General features: G+C 55.1%; 1 protein-coding gene across 1 annotated transcript; it reads right to left on the bottom strand.

Moving 5' to 3' along the window:
* Positions 1-4,439: 4,439 nt before the first annotated feature.
* On the bottom strand, positions 4,440-13,659 carry FOXJ1 (forkhead box J1). Its single transcript, XM_069799015.1, has 4 exons — positions 13,288-13,659; positions 11,757-11,810; positions 10,055-10,628; positions 4,440-7,273 (listed from the first exon to the last, which is right to left on the bottom strand). The coding sequence occupies exons 3-4, from the start codon at positions 10,583-10,585 to the stop codon at positions 6,473-6,475; spliced, it is 1,332 nt and encodes a 443-aa protein (XP_069655116.1). The 5' UTR covers positions 10,586-10,628; positions 11,757-11,810; positions 13,288-13,659; the 3' UTR covers positions 4,440-6,472.
* Positions 13,660-13,678: the final 19 nt, after the last annotated feature.

Here is a 13,678-nt window from a genome sequence, read left to right as displayed (position 1 = left end):
TCTGCTAGGAGCAACGAGTGTCCCACCCCTTGACACCAGTGAGCCCAAAATGCCCACAGATTTCCCAGGGCAGATGGCAATCACCTCTCCCGGCTAGGCACAGGGAAAAGGAACGCCGTTTCAGAGTGGAGCTGTGCTTCCCTCGGCTGCCAGGCTGGCACGCTGCCCGCCAGCACGATGCCAGGCCAAATTCTTTGCGATTTCTAGGTCAACACCCACCTCTCGTAATACCCCGGAGCCCTCCCGCTGCCTGCGCCGGCCTCCAACCCAGCAGCCCCTGTGCGCAGGATGGGAGCATCCTGGGGGATCCGCACCCAATGTCCCCACGCCACTCAGCCTGGCTGGCCCCATCCATAACCTCCAGATATTTGGGGCTTATGCTCATGTTGCCCCAAATTGGGCCATTCCCCAAATGCACCCTTGTGCTACCTTTGCTGCCCAGCTCTGCCTGCAGCAGCACCCATGGGTGAGCTGCATCTGTAGGGTGCAGAACCTGCAGCCTGCCCCTGCTTGCACCTTTTTGGGAGGCGTTTAAGGCCCATCCCCTGGAGTCAGACACCAAAGGAGGGTGTTTGCATTGGATTTCTAAAGCGAGTTTCTCACTGTCCTGATGGCAGTGAAAAAGAAAAAAGGTCTTAGGATGTGGGGTGGCCCTAATGCTCCAAACCTGGAAATAAATCACCTGAAAAAACAGCCTTTGTAAAGAAATCCCCGTGGCCGCGGTGCTTGTTTGCAAACTGGCCAAGTTTCGACCTCGGCGTGACGTGGTTTCCCAAAGAAGGAGGCGATGCTGGCACTGCTCTGGCAGCTCAGCCCCTCCACTGCAGGGGCTGGATGCGTCCCCCCGCTTGCGAGGGCCACTTGCAGTGGCAGAGGCTGGGCTGGAGGAGCAGGAGCCCTGCGGGGCTGCAGCCCCCTACCCGGGCATGTGCTGGGGAGATGGTGGGGATGAGAAGGAGGAGGAGGAAGGGGCAGCATTCCGAGCATCTCCTCGTGACGGCATTTACGCAGGGGCTGTTGCATTGTGGCTCGGGCGAGCGGCCACCAGCACTCCCCCCACCGCAGGGCAAGCCCCGGCCTGCCAGCGCATTGTGCCAGCCGCGCCGCCGGGAACGGCTGCTGGCAACAGCCCACTGACCCGTCCTGGGGCTGCCCGGGGCACGGAGGGAGGCAGACACCAGAGAGGAGCTTTGCTGGATGGGCTCCCTGGTGCCAGAGGGTGCACCCCCTGCACATGGCCCATAAACATGGCCAAAAACACAAGGGTGCCGACATGCTCCAAAAATGCTGCCCAGATAATCAGGTTCTGGTCCACATCAGACCATCGCCTTGCCCTGCCTCGGTTTCCCCATCAGGATGCTGTAAGCCATCCAAGCTGTGTGAATGCCACATAGTCCCACTGGGCTCTGCTAGCAGTACAAGGTCACTGCTGGAAAAGCAGAAACGGGGCTTTGCCCCCTCTCTGTTCTCAAAGCCACCTTTCCCAGAGCCCCTGCAACCCCACAGAAAGGTGTTTGCATCCAGCCTGATCCCTCCAGGCAAAGACATCGGGGTCCAGTCCCGGAGCCCATCACAGCCTGCCTGGGGTTTGCTATGTCACTTCCATCCCCTCAGATATAAAACCCTCTAAAAATCAGTGTCACAGGGGCAGGGGGTCCCTGAGCTGTTCCCAAGCTCTGCCCCTCATTGCAGGGCTGGGGGCCAGGCTGCCCTGATGCCATCCCCATCCCTGTCCCCCCTGGGGACCTGCTGTACCAAGGATGGAGCTCCCATAAGATTTCTTATCCATGTGAATTCCTGGATGCATGTTTGGGAACCTGTTTTTTCCCCTAACTTTGGAGGTTCATTCATTGCTATGCAAGGCGAGTCCATTCCCTACACTCCTCCATCCTGTCTCCCCCTTCTCCCGCCCCTCACTGCTCCGGCTATCCCAGCCTGGGACGTTAAAATGAGCTGAATTTTTCACGATGAGGGGGGAAAAAAATAAAAAAAAAATAAAAAAAGGAAAATCTGGGAGTGGAGGAAGAACCTGTGAGCTGTGACCTCCTCCAAACGCACAGCACCAAATCCACACAAGGAAAACAAAAGGCAGTGAGATTAGCATTTCCAAACAGAGCAGAGATGGCCCCAATCTTTGAGCTGTTTATTCTAGGCGTTGATTTTCAATATTTAGGATGATTAGCAAGTGAAAGCCGGCTGTTGCCAGAATGGCTCCGTGCCAGCCCCGCACTCAATGGAGGGGAAAGAAAGACACGGCAAGAAAAGGAGAGAAAAGAAGGGCTTATGTGTATATTTTTTCCCCCTCTGTGAACAGGAGATTGGTTTGAGGTGTCAATGTTTGCCCATCAGGGAGGGATGATGGATGAGGGGATGGCTGGGGGAATAGCAGAAATAAATAATAAAGGAATAATTGCCGTGTGCTTAATAACTGGCTGGGGGAGGACCTGGGTGAGGCTGCGAAGGCTGAGTTTGCAGGGAGTTTTTGGAGCTGGGTGCTTCCCAAACCCTCTTTGGTTCGTGCTGGTGGTAGGATGCCCCAAAACGCAGCTGGCTCTGGGCTGCAGTGGTCTTGGTTTTCATTGCATGATACTTTGCCCGCATGTAGAACAGGGGGGATGCCGCCAGCTCAGGCATCCCCAACCCACCACCGCCCCTGTGCCGGGCGAGCCGGGGCAGCCCGCAGGGCTGGACCAGCCCCAGCCACAGGCTGCAACCCCGCTGCCACCGGCAAGCCCGGGCAGGCCGGGTGCTGCCGGGTCCCGACCTCCCTCCTGGCACCGTGCTTCGCCCCAAGCACACACGGGCTTTGTGTGGGCAGCCGCATGGTGTCCTGCCTGCCTCCACGCACACGGGAAGCGATGCTCCCACCCCACAACACCCCCACTTGTGCACCTCCTGGCTGCTGCTTAAAAAATAACCCCCCCCACCAAACCATCTCATTGAAAGAAAAAAAAAAATCACATTCGAGTTGGTTTTGTTGCTTTCAGAAGCTGAACAAAACGAGGTTGTTTCAGGCCTCGCCTGGTGCCTCCTTTATATTCACCCTTTCTCACTTTAAAACCCTCGACTGGCTCCAGCAGGCTGGAATATTTTTTCCTGGCAAGGTTGTTTTTTTCAGTCCCCTGGAAGGGTGGGGGTGCTGGGGGCTCTCTTTTTCCAGGGGGGTTTAAAAACAGAAACTACACACTTGTGCCTGGCAAAACAAAATAAATAAGTGGACCAAGGGACAAGGGGACTGCCAGCTTTTTGCAGCCCTGCCAGTGCCACCGCTTCCAGGGCGAAGCGGAGAGCAGGTCCCCCAGTGCTACCAACGGGGACCTGAGAGTAGAAGCCAGGACAGGGGACTCCTTCTTGCCTTTTAGGGTTCATGGTCCCCAGTGTTGCCAAGCTGAAGGGAGAGCCCAGATCTGCTTCCAAAGTTGCCCCCCCAGACACATCAAAGCTGTCCCCCACAGGGCTAACCCTACCTCATCCCAAGGGCTGCATCCTGCACTCCCAGCACAGAGCACACACAAGCCAAGACTAGCCTCTGCAGTGAGCCCAGCCCTTATTTTGGGTTGAGATTGGCCAGATTGGGAGCAGCTGTGACCACTGCAGAGCAAATGGGCAGCCCTGGGGCTGACTGCTGCAGTGCCTGGTCTCCAATGGGATCCAGTAGATCACTGGGGAGGTGATAGGGTGCTCCTCATGTGCTGGGGAGACTGGAAGGGCTGTGTGGGCACAGAGAGGTACCCATGGCCAGCCCCGCAACCTTGAGCCAGCCTGCCTTCCCCATGGAGCTCCCCAAACCTGCTGCCCCCAGACCCGCCGCCCCCTGCCCTGCCTGTGCTGGCTGGGCTGCCAGCTGAGTGTATGCTGCTTTTCTTCCCTGCCTTGGTGGAGCCCAACCGCTCCTCGATGTAATTGGCCTCGCGAGGGCTCGGCTATTCCTGTGACTTCTGTGCAGCTCCTCTCGCCACCCTGTACCCAGGAGGGCTCCAGAGCCACTTGTGTTTCTCAGGGCATCTACAGGGCTGGATGGGGACATGGCACAAGCAGAGGGATAGTCCCAGGCAGTCACAGCACGTCACCCCCAGGAGCTCCCCACAGGGGCACGGAAGGATGCTTCAGGGGTTGGGAGCAGCTCCCAGAACTCGGGACACCAGGACACCCTCGTGCCGCACAGGCAGTGTGCAACCATCGCCACGCAGGTGGTGGTTTGTGCTTCAGCTTCCCTGCGGGGAATTGCTGTGCTGCTGCAGAGGTGGGTGATAGCACCCATGTACTAGGGCTGGGTGTACAACCAGGCCTGGGCTGGTGAGATGTCCCCTACCTCCAGGGGAGAGGATCAGACAGAGCCAGGCGGTGCTGGAGGGAAACAAGGAAGCAAAAGGGTTTTTTCTTCTCCGTTTTTTTTCTTTCTTTTTTTTTAATTTGTAAATAACTTTCCATGAAAAAGGTTAAATTGCACACATATCTCTGCAGTTCTTCAGCATCAGTATAGAGGCCTCAAAACAGGAAAATGTAACAAAAACAACAAATAAAAAGAAGCATCACCAATACAGATATAAACACCTACACCGACCCCCAAAGACCCCAGACACATGGCCCTCACTCCCCAGCCCCGGGACACTGGCCCCAGCTGTGCGGTGGCATCCCAGGGGACTTCAGACGCTGGCACCTGAGCAAAGCAGCAGCCCCAGCTCTGCTGTTTGCATGAGCTGAAGATGTTGGTTCTCAGCCTGTCCCACGCTTTACCAGGGGGATGCAGGACTTGCACTCCCACCTCCATGGCTCCAACCCTCTCCCCAAATTTGGTTGCAAAGTACTCCAAGGGTAATTTATATTTTTTTAAGGCTTGTTTATTGATTCTTACACTACAACTGTACTCTCACTAAATTATATTGCTCACATTAAAGGTTCTAAGTGCTTTTGTAACCAAAAAAGAAACTCTTTACAATCTTCCATTTTTCAGCAAGTCTAAGACACACCATTAAAACTACAGCTTCTACTTACTCCTACCTAATGGCTACTCTACCTCTAATAACCTACAGCGAAGGAGAGGTGAAGAATCCAGTTCTCGAGAGCTTCAAGTCAAGTTTCAGCAGAGTTTGGCTCTGCTCCCAAAATGTTTCTGAGCTACTTTGCAGAGACCCTGCCACGCTCTCACTGCACACTGAGCCAAAGGGCCAAAGCTTCAGTTTGTGTCAATTCTGGCAGCTCTCCCGGCTGATGAGCTGCTCCTGGCTGGATGGGACTTCATCTCCACTGCCATCCCCAGAGCCCGTTGCACACACAGTCTTTGGCCTGAGCTCCTGGATGGAGCCTGAATCTTTCCTCCTCAGTCTCACCTGGGAGCATTCGATGTGGAGTGACCCCATCACCACCAGCTGATGGCCATGCCATGGTGTTTTCCTTATGGCTCCTTAATCGGGGTCCTGCGTTGCCCTGGCAGCCTCTCGGAACCTGATGGATGAGCAAAAGAAGTGGAGAGCAACAGTCTTGAACCAAAAAAACCAGAGAGGGGCTATGTCAGCTGGTGAAAGACAAAGAGGGTTTATGGTGGTCTAGACCCTTCAGCAAGCGCAGCAAGGATTTTGGGTACAAAAAAGACGAAAGCCAGTTCTGGGAGCGTCCTGGTCCCTGCTGCTTCTCTCCTGCTGGGGCCAATTCCTGGATCCTTAAAAAAAACTGTTGCTGCTGCTGCAGGAATCTTCCCTCGCGTGGTCTTGGTTTACAGAACAGCGAACCCAAGCCTTTAAACAGTGAAAATATAAAACTCCCAAACTGCATTTCCCCTATCCCCCCCACTATTAAGAAATTCTAGTGCTAAAAATATAGGTTTCTTTGAATATATAATATATAATAGATTATATAAAAACATCTAAAGAGGCAGACTTGCTGAATTTATAAACCTTTTCTTCTTCCCTAGGCACAATTCAGGAGGGAGGTTGAACTCAGAGAATCCAGAAGGGACCTCTATTTGCTTGCTAGCTAATTATCACACTATACCTACCAACTACTCTAGACAGAAAAAGGAATGAGAGAAATGGAGAGACAAAGAGGTGAGGAAATTGCACTTAGTCTATTGAGTCCTAAGCCACCAGGAATCTCATGTCTTAGATGGGATTTAGCAGGTGCTCTCCTTTAGCCCTGAAGGCACATATGCCGTGTCCATTTCCACGGAAAAAAAAATATGATAATTCACATTTCTTCCTTTAAAAGTAAAAAAATAAGTAGCTTTATATTTCTTCTCTTGAGGAAACTCATGGACTAGAGACTTCTGATGTGTCCTTTAAAAATATATCAAGCAGTTTCTGTGGTGGTGTTTTTTTCTCCCCCCTCGTGTTTCTGTGAATAATTTTACAATGAAGCTGGTAAATGTCCCTGTAGATGTCTCTGTCTCTAGAAAATCTTGTCCCTTTTAAGTCCCAGCAGCATGGGGGGAGCATCCTACTAAAGTCTGTGTGAGCTTTGAATGGTGACTGGCCTCCTATAAGAGGGACGCCAGACTGCTCCAGTCGCTCACATCTGCTGGCAAAGAGGTGTCATTGAGGTCAAACAACTGCTCCATGTTGACTGAGTTGGAGAGGTAATCATTTGTCCCTTCATCCCAGGGATGTTGCAGGAAAGAAGTGGCCATGAAGGTTTCATCAAAGTCCAAGTTGTTCTGGTCGGATTCGGTGAGGACCTGCTCCTGCCCCTGGGCACAGTCGATGTGGTGCCCATGTACCGTCAAGTCCAGGTCACGTGTTATGGGGCTGATTGGAGGCGTGAGGTCCAGATCCCCAAATGTGGAGAAGTCTCCATTCAGGTTGGTGTCGAAGATAGCTTCCCAGTCAAAGTCACCTTTTAGAGATCCCAGCTCGGTCTGCTCTTCCTGGGTCAGCAAGGCAGAGTTGGAAAGCCGAGACGCCTTGGTCATTCGCTTGGGCAAGGGCTGCTTGCGCTTCTGCCCTGCTTTGCCATTGACTGGATTCCAGTTCTGGTCACCGGTGACTTCTTCAAACTCTTTCAGCAGCTGCTGTGACTCCATGTTGACGTTGAGGACATTACTGGAGGTGCAAGCCGAAGCGGCCGGGCTTGCAACGCACTGTGCTTCTTCTTGGACTGTTTTGGTGAAGGCCGGGTGGATCTGCACTGGGGGCATCCTCCGCTTTTTGAAGGCGCCGTTCTTGAGCCGGTCGGCGTATTGGGGGTCAAGCTTCCAAAACCCACCTTTCCCTGGCTCACCCTTCTCCCGGGGCACCTTGATGAAGCACTTGTTCAAGGAGAGGTTGTGCCGGATGGAGTTCTAGACCCAAAAGAGAAAAAAAACCAAGGCTGAATGCTTGTCTGCTGCCATGGCACCTACCTGTGTGGGGAGGCTGGTGGAAAAGCACATCTTCAGCAAGGACCTTTGGGAAAAAGAAGGCAGAAATGGCAATGTCAAGACAACCCAGGCTACATGCCCAGCAGAAACTCCCCTGCCCCAAGTTACCAGCAGAGTTTTCTTGCCTCCTGTCTAATCCAGCCAGAGGTGACAGGAGCCAATGGGTTCAAGCTAGGACTTCTCAACCAACAGGAAGTTTCTGGGCAACTTTCCTTGGGTGTAAATTGGGGCCATGGGGCCTTGGAACATGCAGAGCACTGGGAGAAACTGGCCAGACTTGCTCTAGGCATGGAGCTAAGCTGGAGGAGGTCAGGCCCTCCTTTGTGTCTAAGGAGGAAGAGGACGGTCTTTACACCGATGTGGCAATGGCCCCATTACAAGTGGCAACATGTGGCAGCACCATGGGAGATGGCATCATCAGGGTCCTCCTTGCATCCCCCAGTTCATCTGTGCCTATTGCTAGTGTTGAGGGGAAAATATTTGGCCAAAAAATAGGCACCATGCCTCCCCACAGCCAGGCTGACACAAACCAGGCAGACAAAAATCGGAGAGACACGTGGGCTGTTCCACTGCAGCCCTGTATGTCCCCAGAGGTGCATCCTGGCCTGGGGAAGCTTGATGTGAAATCACTGCATCTTCATCAGCCACTGCTCAAATGAGCTGAGGAGGGGAAAAAAAAAAAAAAAAAAAAAAAAAGGAAAAAAAAGAAAAAGAGGAGTTTCTGCTCCCGTTGAGCTGTTCTGAAACCCTGAATGTGCCTGGAGTGATGTGAATAATCAGAAAGGAAACTCAGTTATTGGGTAAATAACCCAGCATTGGACTCCACAAAGCCAAGACTGTATTAAGAGATTGGATATGGTAGAGGGTTGTTTTTTTTTAATGTTGCCTGGATATCTTTATGCTTATTCATCCATAATCCGTAGTGCCGAATAGGAAAAACAAGGCTTGAATGCTTAGAGCTGTTGAAAAACACACGCGCACACACACGCACACACATACACACACAACAAAACCCTCCTCTGGGCTGAAGCTCCTTGGGTGTGTTGGCTCCTCTCCAAAGCACTCAGCTCCCACAGGAATATATCCATCTCCCCCCGGAGTATGGGTGGTATGACCTTTCCAGGCTGTCTTCATGTACGGGAATTGGGATAGGGGATGAGAACACAGCCTCAAAAAGAAAGAAAGGAAAAAAAAAAAGAAAGAAAGAAGAACGAAAAAAAAAGAAATAGAAAAAGAAAGAAAAAAAAAGAAGAAATAAAGAGAAAAAAAGAAAGAAAAAAAGAAGAAAGAGGCAGCAGGAACACAGATATCCCTGCAAACAATCCAGGCTGTGGTAACTCCAAATTTACAGTTTAACGAAATTTTACAAGGGTCAGAGACTTGCAAGCTGAATTCTCTGCTCCCCATCACCCCTCCCCATCCCAAACTTCATTCAGCCTGGACTGCCCTCCGTTATTACCCAGCCAGTTAACATATTTATCATTCCTGCCTGCAACAATCCCGTGAACCCCCTGCATCTCTGCAGAGAGGGATTGAAAACCTTCTTTCTTTTTTTAATAAACACATTTAATTAAAAACGTGGTGATTATCCAGCCGTGAGTTTGCAGGAGAAAGTCAACATGCTGGCACACAGCTCCTCCTCCTGAATCACTCCTGTAGGTCCCCCCCAGCACAGGGGAGGCTGGGGGACCCAGGCGGCACTGGAGAGGGACCGGGGTGTTCCCTTCCCCGTGATGGGCTTCAAGAGCCACTGGAGACCCACCTGCCTGAGGAGAAGGTGGGCAATGCGTGGGCAGGGGGTTTGCACCAGTTTTGCCCAGCCCTGCCTGGGTGAGCATCACCGCTGAGATCGCTGGCACACTGCAGATTTGGGCTGGGAATAACCTGAGCAGAGGGACAAGCCACCCGGATCCCTCCTGCCCTGCCACATCCTAGAAAGCCTCATGTGCCAGAGGTCCCCTCGCATGACAGAGGAGGGCAGCGAGCCAAGGTGGCTGGGAAAAGCCCCTGTGCTTCAGGCTGTCCTCAAAGCTGGTGAGCTACCCCCTGGAGACACGCTCGTGCTAGCTGGGGACAGCAGCCCTATTTGACCTCTCTTGGGCTTCCCTCTGAGGCTTCACCAGCTTGTCACAGTGATGGAGCCTCCTTCACCTGCCCAAGGGGACAGAAGACCTGCCTCTGCCCTGCTTGGAAAGCAGCAGCATTTCTACTCCGAACTTCCCCAACAAGGGATTTGTCCAACAAGCGACATCTCCCTGGCGGTCCTCTCCATCCCTCTCCTATGCCTGGTCCTCAGCACCCAGAGATACTCAACCTGGCAATTTCATGTGTGCACAGTCCTAAGGGACTCTGGACCCCACAAGAGCTCCAGAAAGGCAGAGCCGGGGACAGAGATGCCTTCACCCCCAAGCCAAGAGGAGCTGCCGGCACCAGCAGCCCAATGGGTACCTCCCTGCTCCCAAAATGGCCCTGGGCTCTCCCCTGTAATGGCTCCTTCCCTCTGCTGCCCTCGTGGCCATGGCATTTCTGCACACCCAAGCTCTTTCCCGTTACAGCCCTTCCCCACTGGCTACCAGTGCCGGTCTCTTCCCAGTGAGATCCAGCATCCCCACGGGACCTTGCCTTGCATGGTGGAGGCTGTGGAAAGCCCTCCCCAGCCCTGTGGGGAGAGGGGACAAGGCAAGAGCTCTCCAAATCTCATACCTGCCAGGTGGGATCAGCATGTCGGAAGTAGCAGAAGTTGTCAGTAATCCACTTGTAGATGGCAGAGAGGGTAATTTTGGGCTTCTTGCTGGCTTCCATCGCCATGCAGATGAGGGTGGCGTAGGAGTAGGGCGGCTTGACGTATGGGTTGGTCTTGTAGTCAATGTCCTCTGCGAGCTGAGGGTGCATGGCCATGGCGTGGTGCGCCGTCCTCGAGGTGGAGGAGGAGATGGGCTTGCAGGGAGTGTGGGGCATGCCCATGCACGCTGGGTCGGCGGCCAGGGGTGAGCACGGGGCGGCAAAGCTGGGGATCCTGTGACAGTCATGGGGGTCTGGGCCACTGGGGCAGCAGGAGGACTTGCCCATGCTGGCGTTGATGATTGAGAAGTCCTGAAGCCACATGAGGCTGGTCAGGCTGTCGTCCAGGTCATCCGAGTCCCCCATGCTGCCCTTCTGCCCTCTGTTCAATCCTGCTCGCGGGCGGTTCAGCCACCCCTCAGCCATGCCTTGGTGTGTCGGCAGCTCTTGCATTCACGGGGTGCACGTGAAGGGGAGGGAGGTGACGGGGCAGATCCTGCAATAACAACGGGGAGAGGGTTGAGGCTCCCTGAGGCGCAGCAGCTCTCTAGCACCCAGGCAGGGCTGGGCATGGGTGCTCCTGGGTAAGACCCATCCCTGGGGTGCTGCGCACCAGAGCTGCATCGCCTCCCCCAGGGTGCTTTAGCAGCCCCGAACCTCAGGGAAATTCCCTCAAACCCACACTCCCCAGTATCACCAAAACCCTGGTGGGCCAGCGCTGCCCAGCCAGCCTTCGGCAGAAGAAAGAATTAAAAAAAAAAAAAACCAAACCCCAAACCCAACAAAAACTCCCTCAAACAACCAAAATCCAGCCCTGCCAGCCCACCAAGCGAGGATGTTTCTCCCACCCGCCGCTAGCAGGACAAAATCTCGGGACCCAACACCTCGACAAAATATCTTAAAGTTCCCCCCCCACTACCAACTTCCCTCAGTTTCATGCTATTCCTGCTCCTCCCTTCACCCGGTACCCCTAAAACAACCCGGGACACACACACACGGACCCACCCCAAGCACCCCCTCACTCAGAGCGAGCCGGCAGATTCAAGCTTCGGTTATTCCCGGTGTCTGGCTCGCCTGCTGGGCTGTAAACCCGAAATCCCGTAGTTTTGGGGGAGGAGAGAGCCTCCCGAGGCCAGCCGGGGACGAGGAGCCCTGACACCGGCTGCGCCGGGGCTGGGGGTTCCACCGTTTGAATGACGCCGCGCTCAACAGCCGGGGGGGGGACGGGGGGGGGTCCGCACGCGGGTGGGGGGGCGGGGGGAATGGAATCACTTGCCCCGCTCCCACAAAACAGGCTTTTTCCCCTCAAAAATAAGGCTTAGGGCAGCGACAGCTCGTTCAGGTGCTTGGTCCCCGGTGTCACCACCCAGCCCCTGCAAATTCCTGCGCCTGGAGGAAGGGAGAGCCCAGAAATGCTCGTTGCGGTGGGTTGGGGAGGGGGGTGGGGGGTGATCGGGGGGGGGAGGAATAAAAAGACTAAAAATAAAAATAAGGAGAAACACCCTCCCCGCCCCGTGCAAACCTGCCGAGCCCTCAGCAGTGCTGTCCGGCGGGCCCGTCCCACCGCCCTCCCCAGCGACCCCACCGCTCCCCCCTGCTCTCGGCCACCACCGCCATCCCTTACCCCGTCCCGGCGACGCCCCCCAACTTCCAAAGTTCACGAGAGAGCAAGAAGCTTCTGGAAAAACAGGAGGAAATTAAAAAAAAAAAAAAAAAAAAAGGAGGGGGGGGGCGAGAAGAAAGAAAGAAAAAAAAAAAAAGCCCCAGCCGTGGGGATGGCGGGGGGGTTTGTGCTATCCCCCCCTCCGGGGGAGCGGTGGCCCGCGCGGTGCCAGGCCCTGCCCGCCGTGATTTGCCGGTCGCCCGGGGGCTGCCATTAAGTAGCTGCTCCGAAAGGCTTCACGCGTTGCCATGGCGACGCTCCGCCTCGTAAACAGCTTCCGGCCCTGCTATTGGTCCTCGCGTTGCCATGGGGAGTTGAAGGGTACCTGCCAGTTTGGGCTGAGACTTGGCCATTTTGGGGGACGGACCCCGGGATGGGGATGGGGACGCTTGAAGGTTGGGGATGGGCAGGGTTGTGGTACCCAGGGATGCGGTGGGGAGGGTGCGGGACACACCCCCCCCCCCGTACCCCACAGCCGGGGCCAAATCCAGCCCCAGCAGCACCAGCAAACCCAAAACCTGTGTCCTGGCCCCCACCCCAACCCTCTTCCTCCTGCCTGTGCCCCCATCCCGCTTGCGGCCCCTGAGGAGCCCACAGCGAGGAGGGCAAAACTGAAAGGGGGGCTGGCAGACCCCCAAATTAAAGGGTGGGGCCTGCCTTCGTTGAAAGGATCACAGCCATATGCTTCTGTACGAAATCCCTGACCCCCCCGCCCTCACTGCCAGCCCAAGGGCTTTAACAGAGACCAGTGAGGGACCCCTGTCGCCGAGCAAGGGGGCTGAGAGCAGCCGCAAAACCCAAGGGAAGCCTGTTTGCTTTCACCCCGCAGCTCAACGCCTGCCCTTTGGGGGAGTGGGGGGCTTCAGGGTGTCTTGGGGAGGTTTAAACACTCCTCCTGCGCCTGCCCCACAGGGGAAGGACATCTGAGAGCAAAGGGGCAGGTGAGAAGCCAGACCTGCTCGCGGGGCTTGCTGCTGCCAGAAGTGGTGTGTACAATAAGGGATTTCCTGCCAGGATCCCCAGGGATTTGGGCGAGACAGGCTGGGGGGGGGGTGTCAAGCCCTCTCCCCAGTGCACAGGCAGGTGCCCCTTTGCTCGTGTCCGTCCCCAGTGGCCGCAGGCTGGGAGGTGGCAGGTGCTGGGACATAGGTGTGGAGGAGGCAACTCCCAGGGGAGAGGAAATTTCTGTTTCACTTTTCAGTGGACCAATATCCAGAAAACAACCCTAAACCTCAGTTTTCCGCCCTTCTAACAAGTCAGCTCCCTCGGGGGTGGGACCTGCCCCTGCAAAAATGCACCCAAAGGCAGCGAGAGCTCTAGGGCTTTCCTGAGCAGCCTGGGGCAAAGCACTTCAGGCCTCAATTCTCCCATCCCCATCCTCCCCCTTTGCAGGATCTGGTCCCCTGCGAGCCCTCCTCTGGCAACTGCAAGGTGCTTCCCCCCACCATGCATCACCCTCCTCCTTTAAAACCAAATTATAGCCCCCCCTCACCTTCAAGGCATCATTTCCCAGCATGAGTTTTCTTCCCCAGCGCTGGAGGGATTTCTCCTGCATGAGCACCCAGCTCCTTAATGCTCCTCTTCTCCTCCAGGAAAAGTCCCCTCTGGGTGTCCTCATCCGTCCCAGCAGTGCCAGCGCCCACGGAGCCTGTGCCATCTGCCTGCACCCCACGCCAGGAAGGTGCTGCTACCCCAGGCCAGACTCTTCCTGCAGAGGTTTTGCATCCACACCTTCTCCATCCTGGCAGGGCTCAGAGGAGGCAGGATTTAGGATGGTTAGGTAATGCAGGTTGGAAGGGACCTTGGGAAGTGTTTTAGCAGATCTGAAGCAGCTGAGCTGGTTTTGGGGAGGTGCCTGGGTGACGGGTGGTTGAATGCTCCCA

Source organism: Haliaeetus albicilla, chromosome 12 (assembly GCF_947461875.1).
Source record: "Haliaeetus albicilla chromosome 12, bHalAlb1.1, whole genome shotgun sequence".
In the NCBI taxonomy this organism is placed as follows: domain Eukaryota; kingdom Metazoa; phylum Chordata; class Aves; order Accipitriformes; family Accipitridae; genus Haliaeetus; species Haliaeetus albicilla.
The sequence above is the reverse complement of the archived record's forward strand: the minus strand, read 5'-3'. Positions and strand labels throughout refer to the sequence as shown.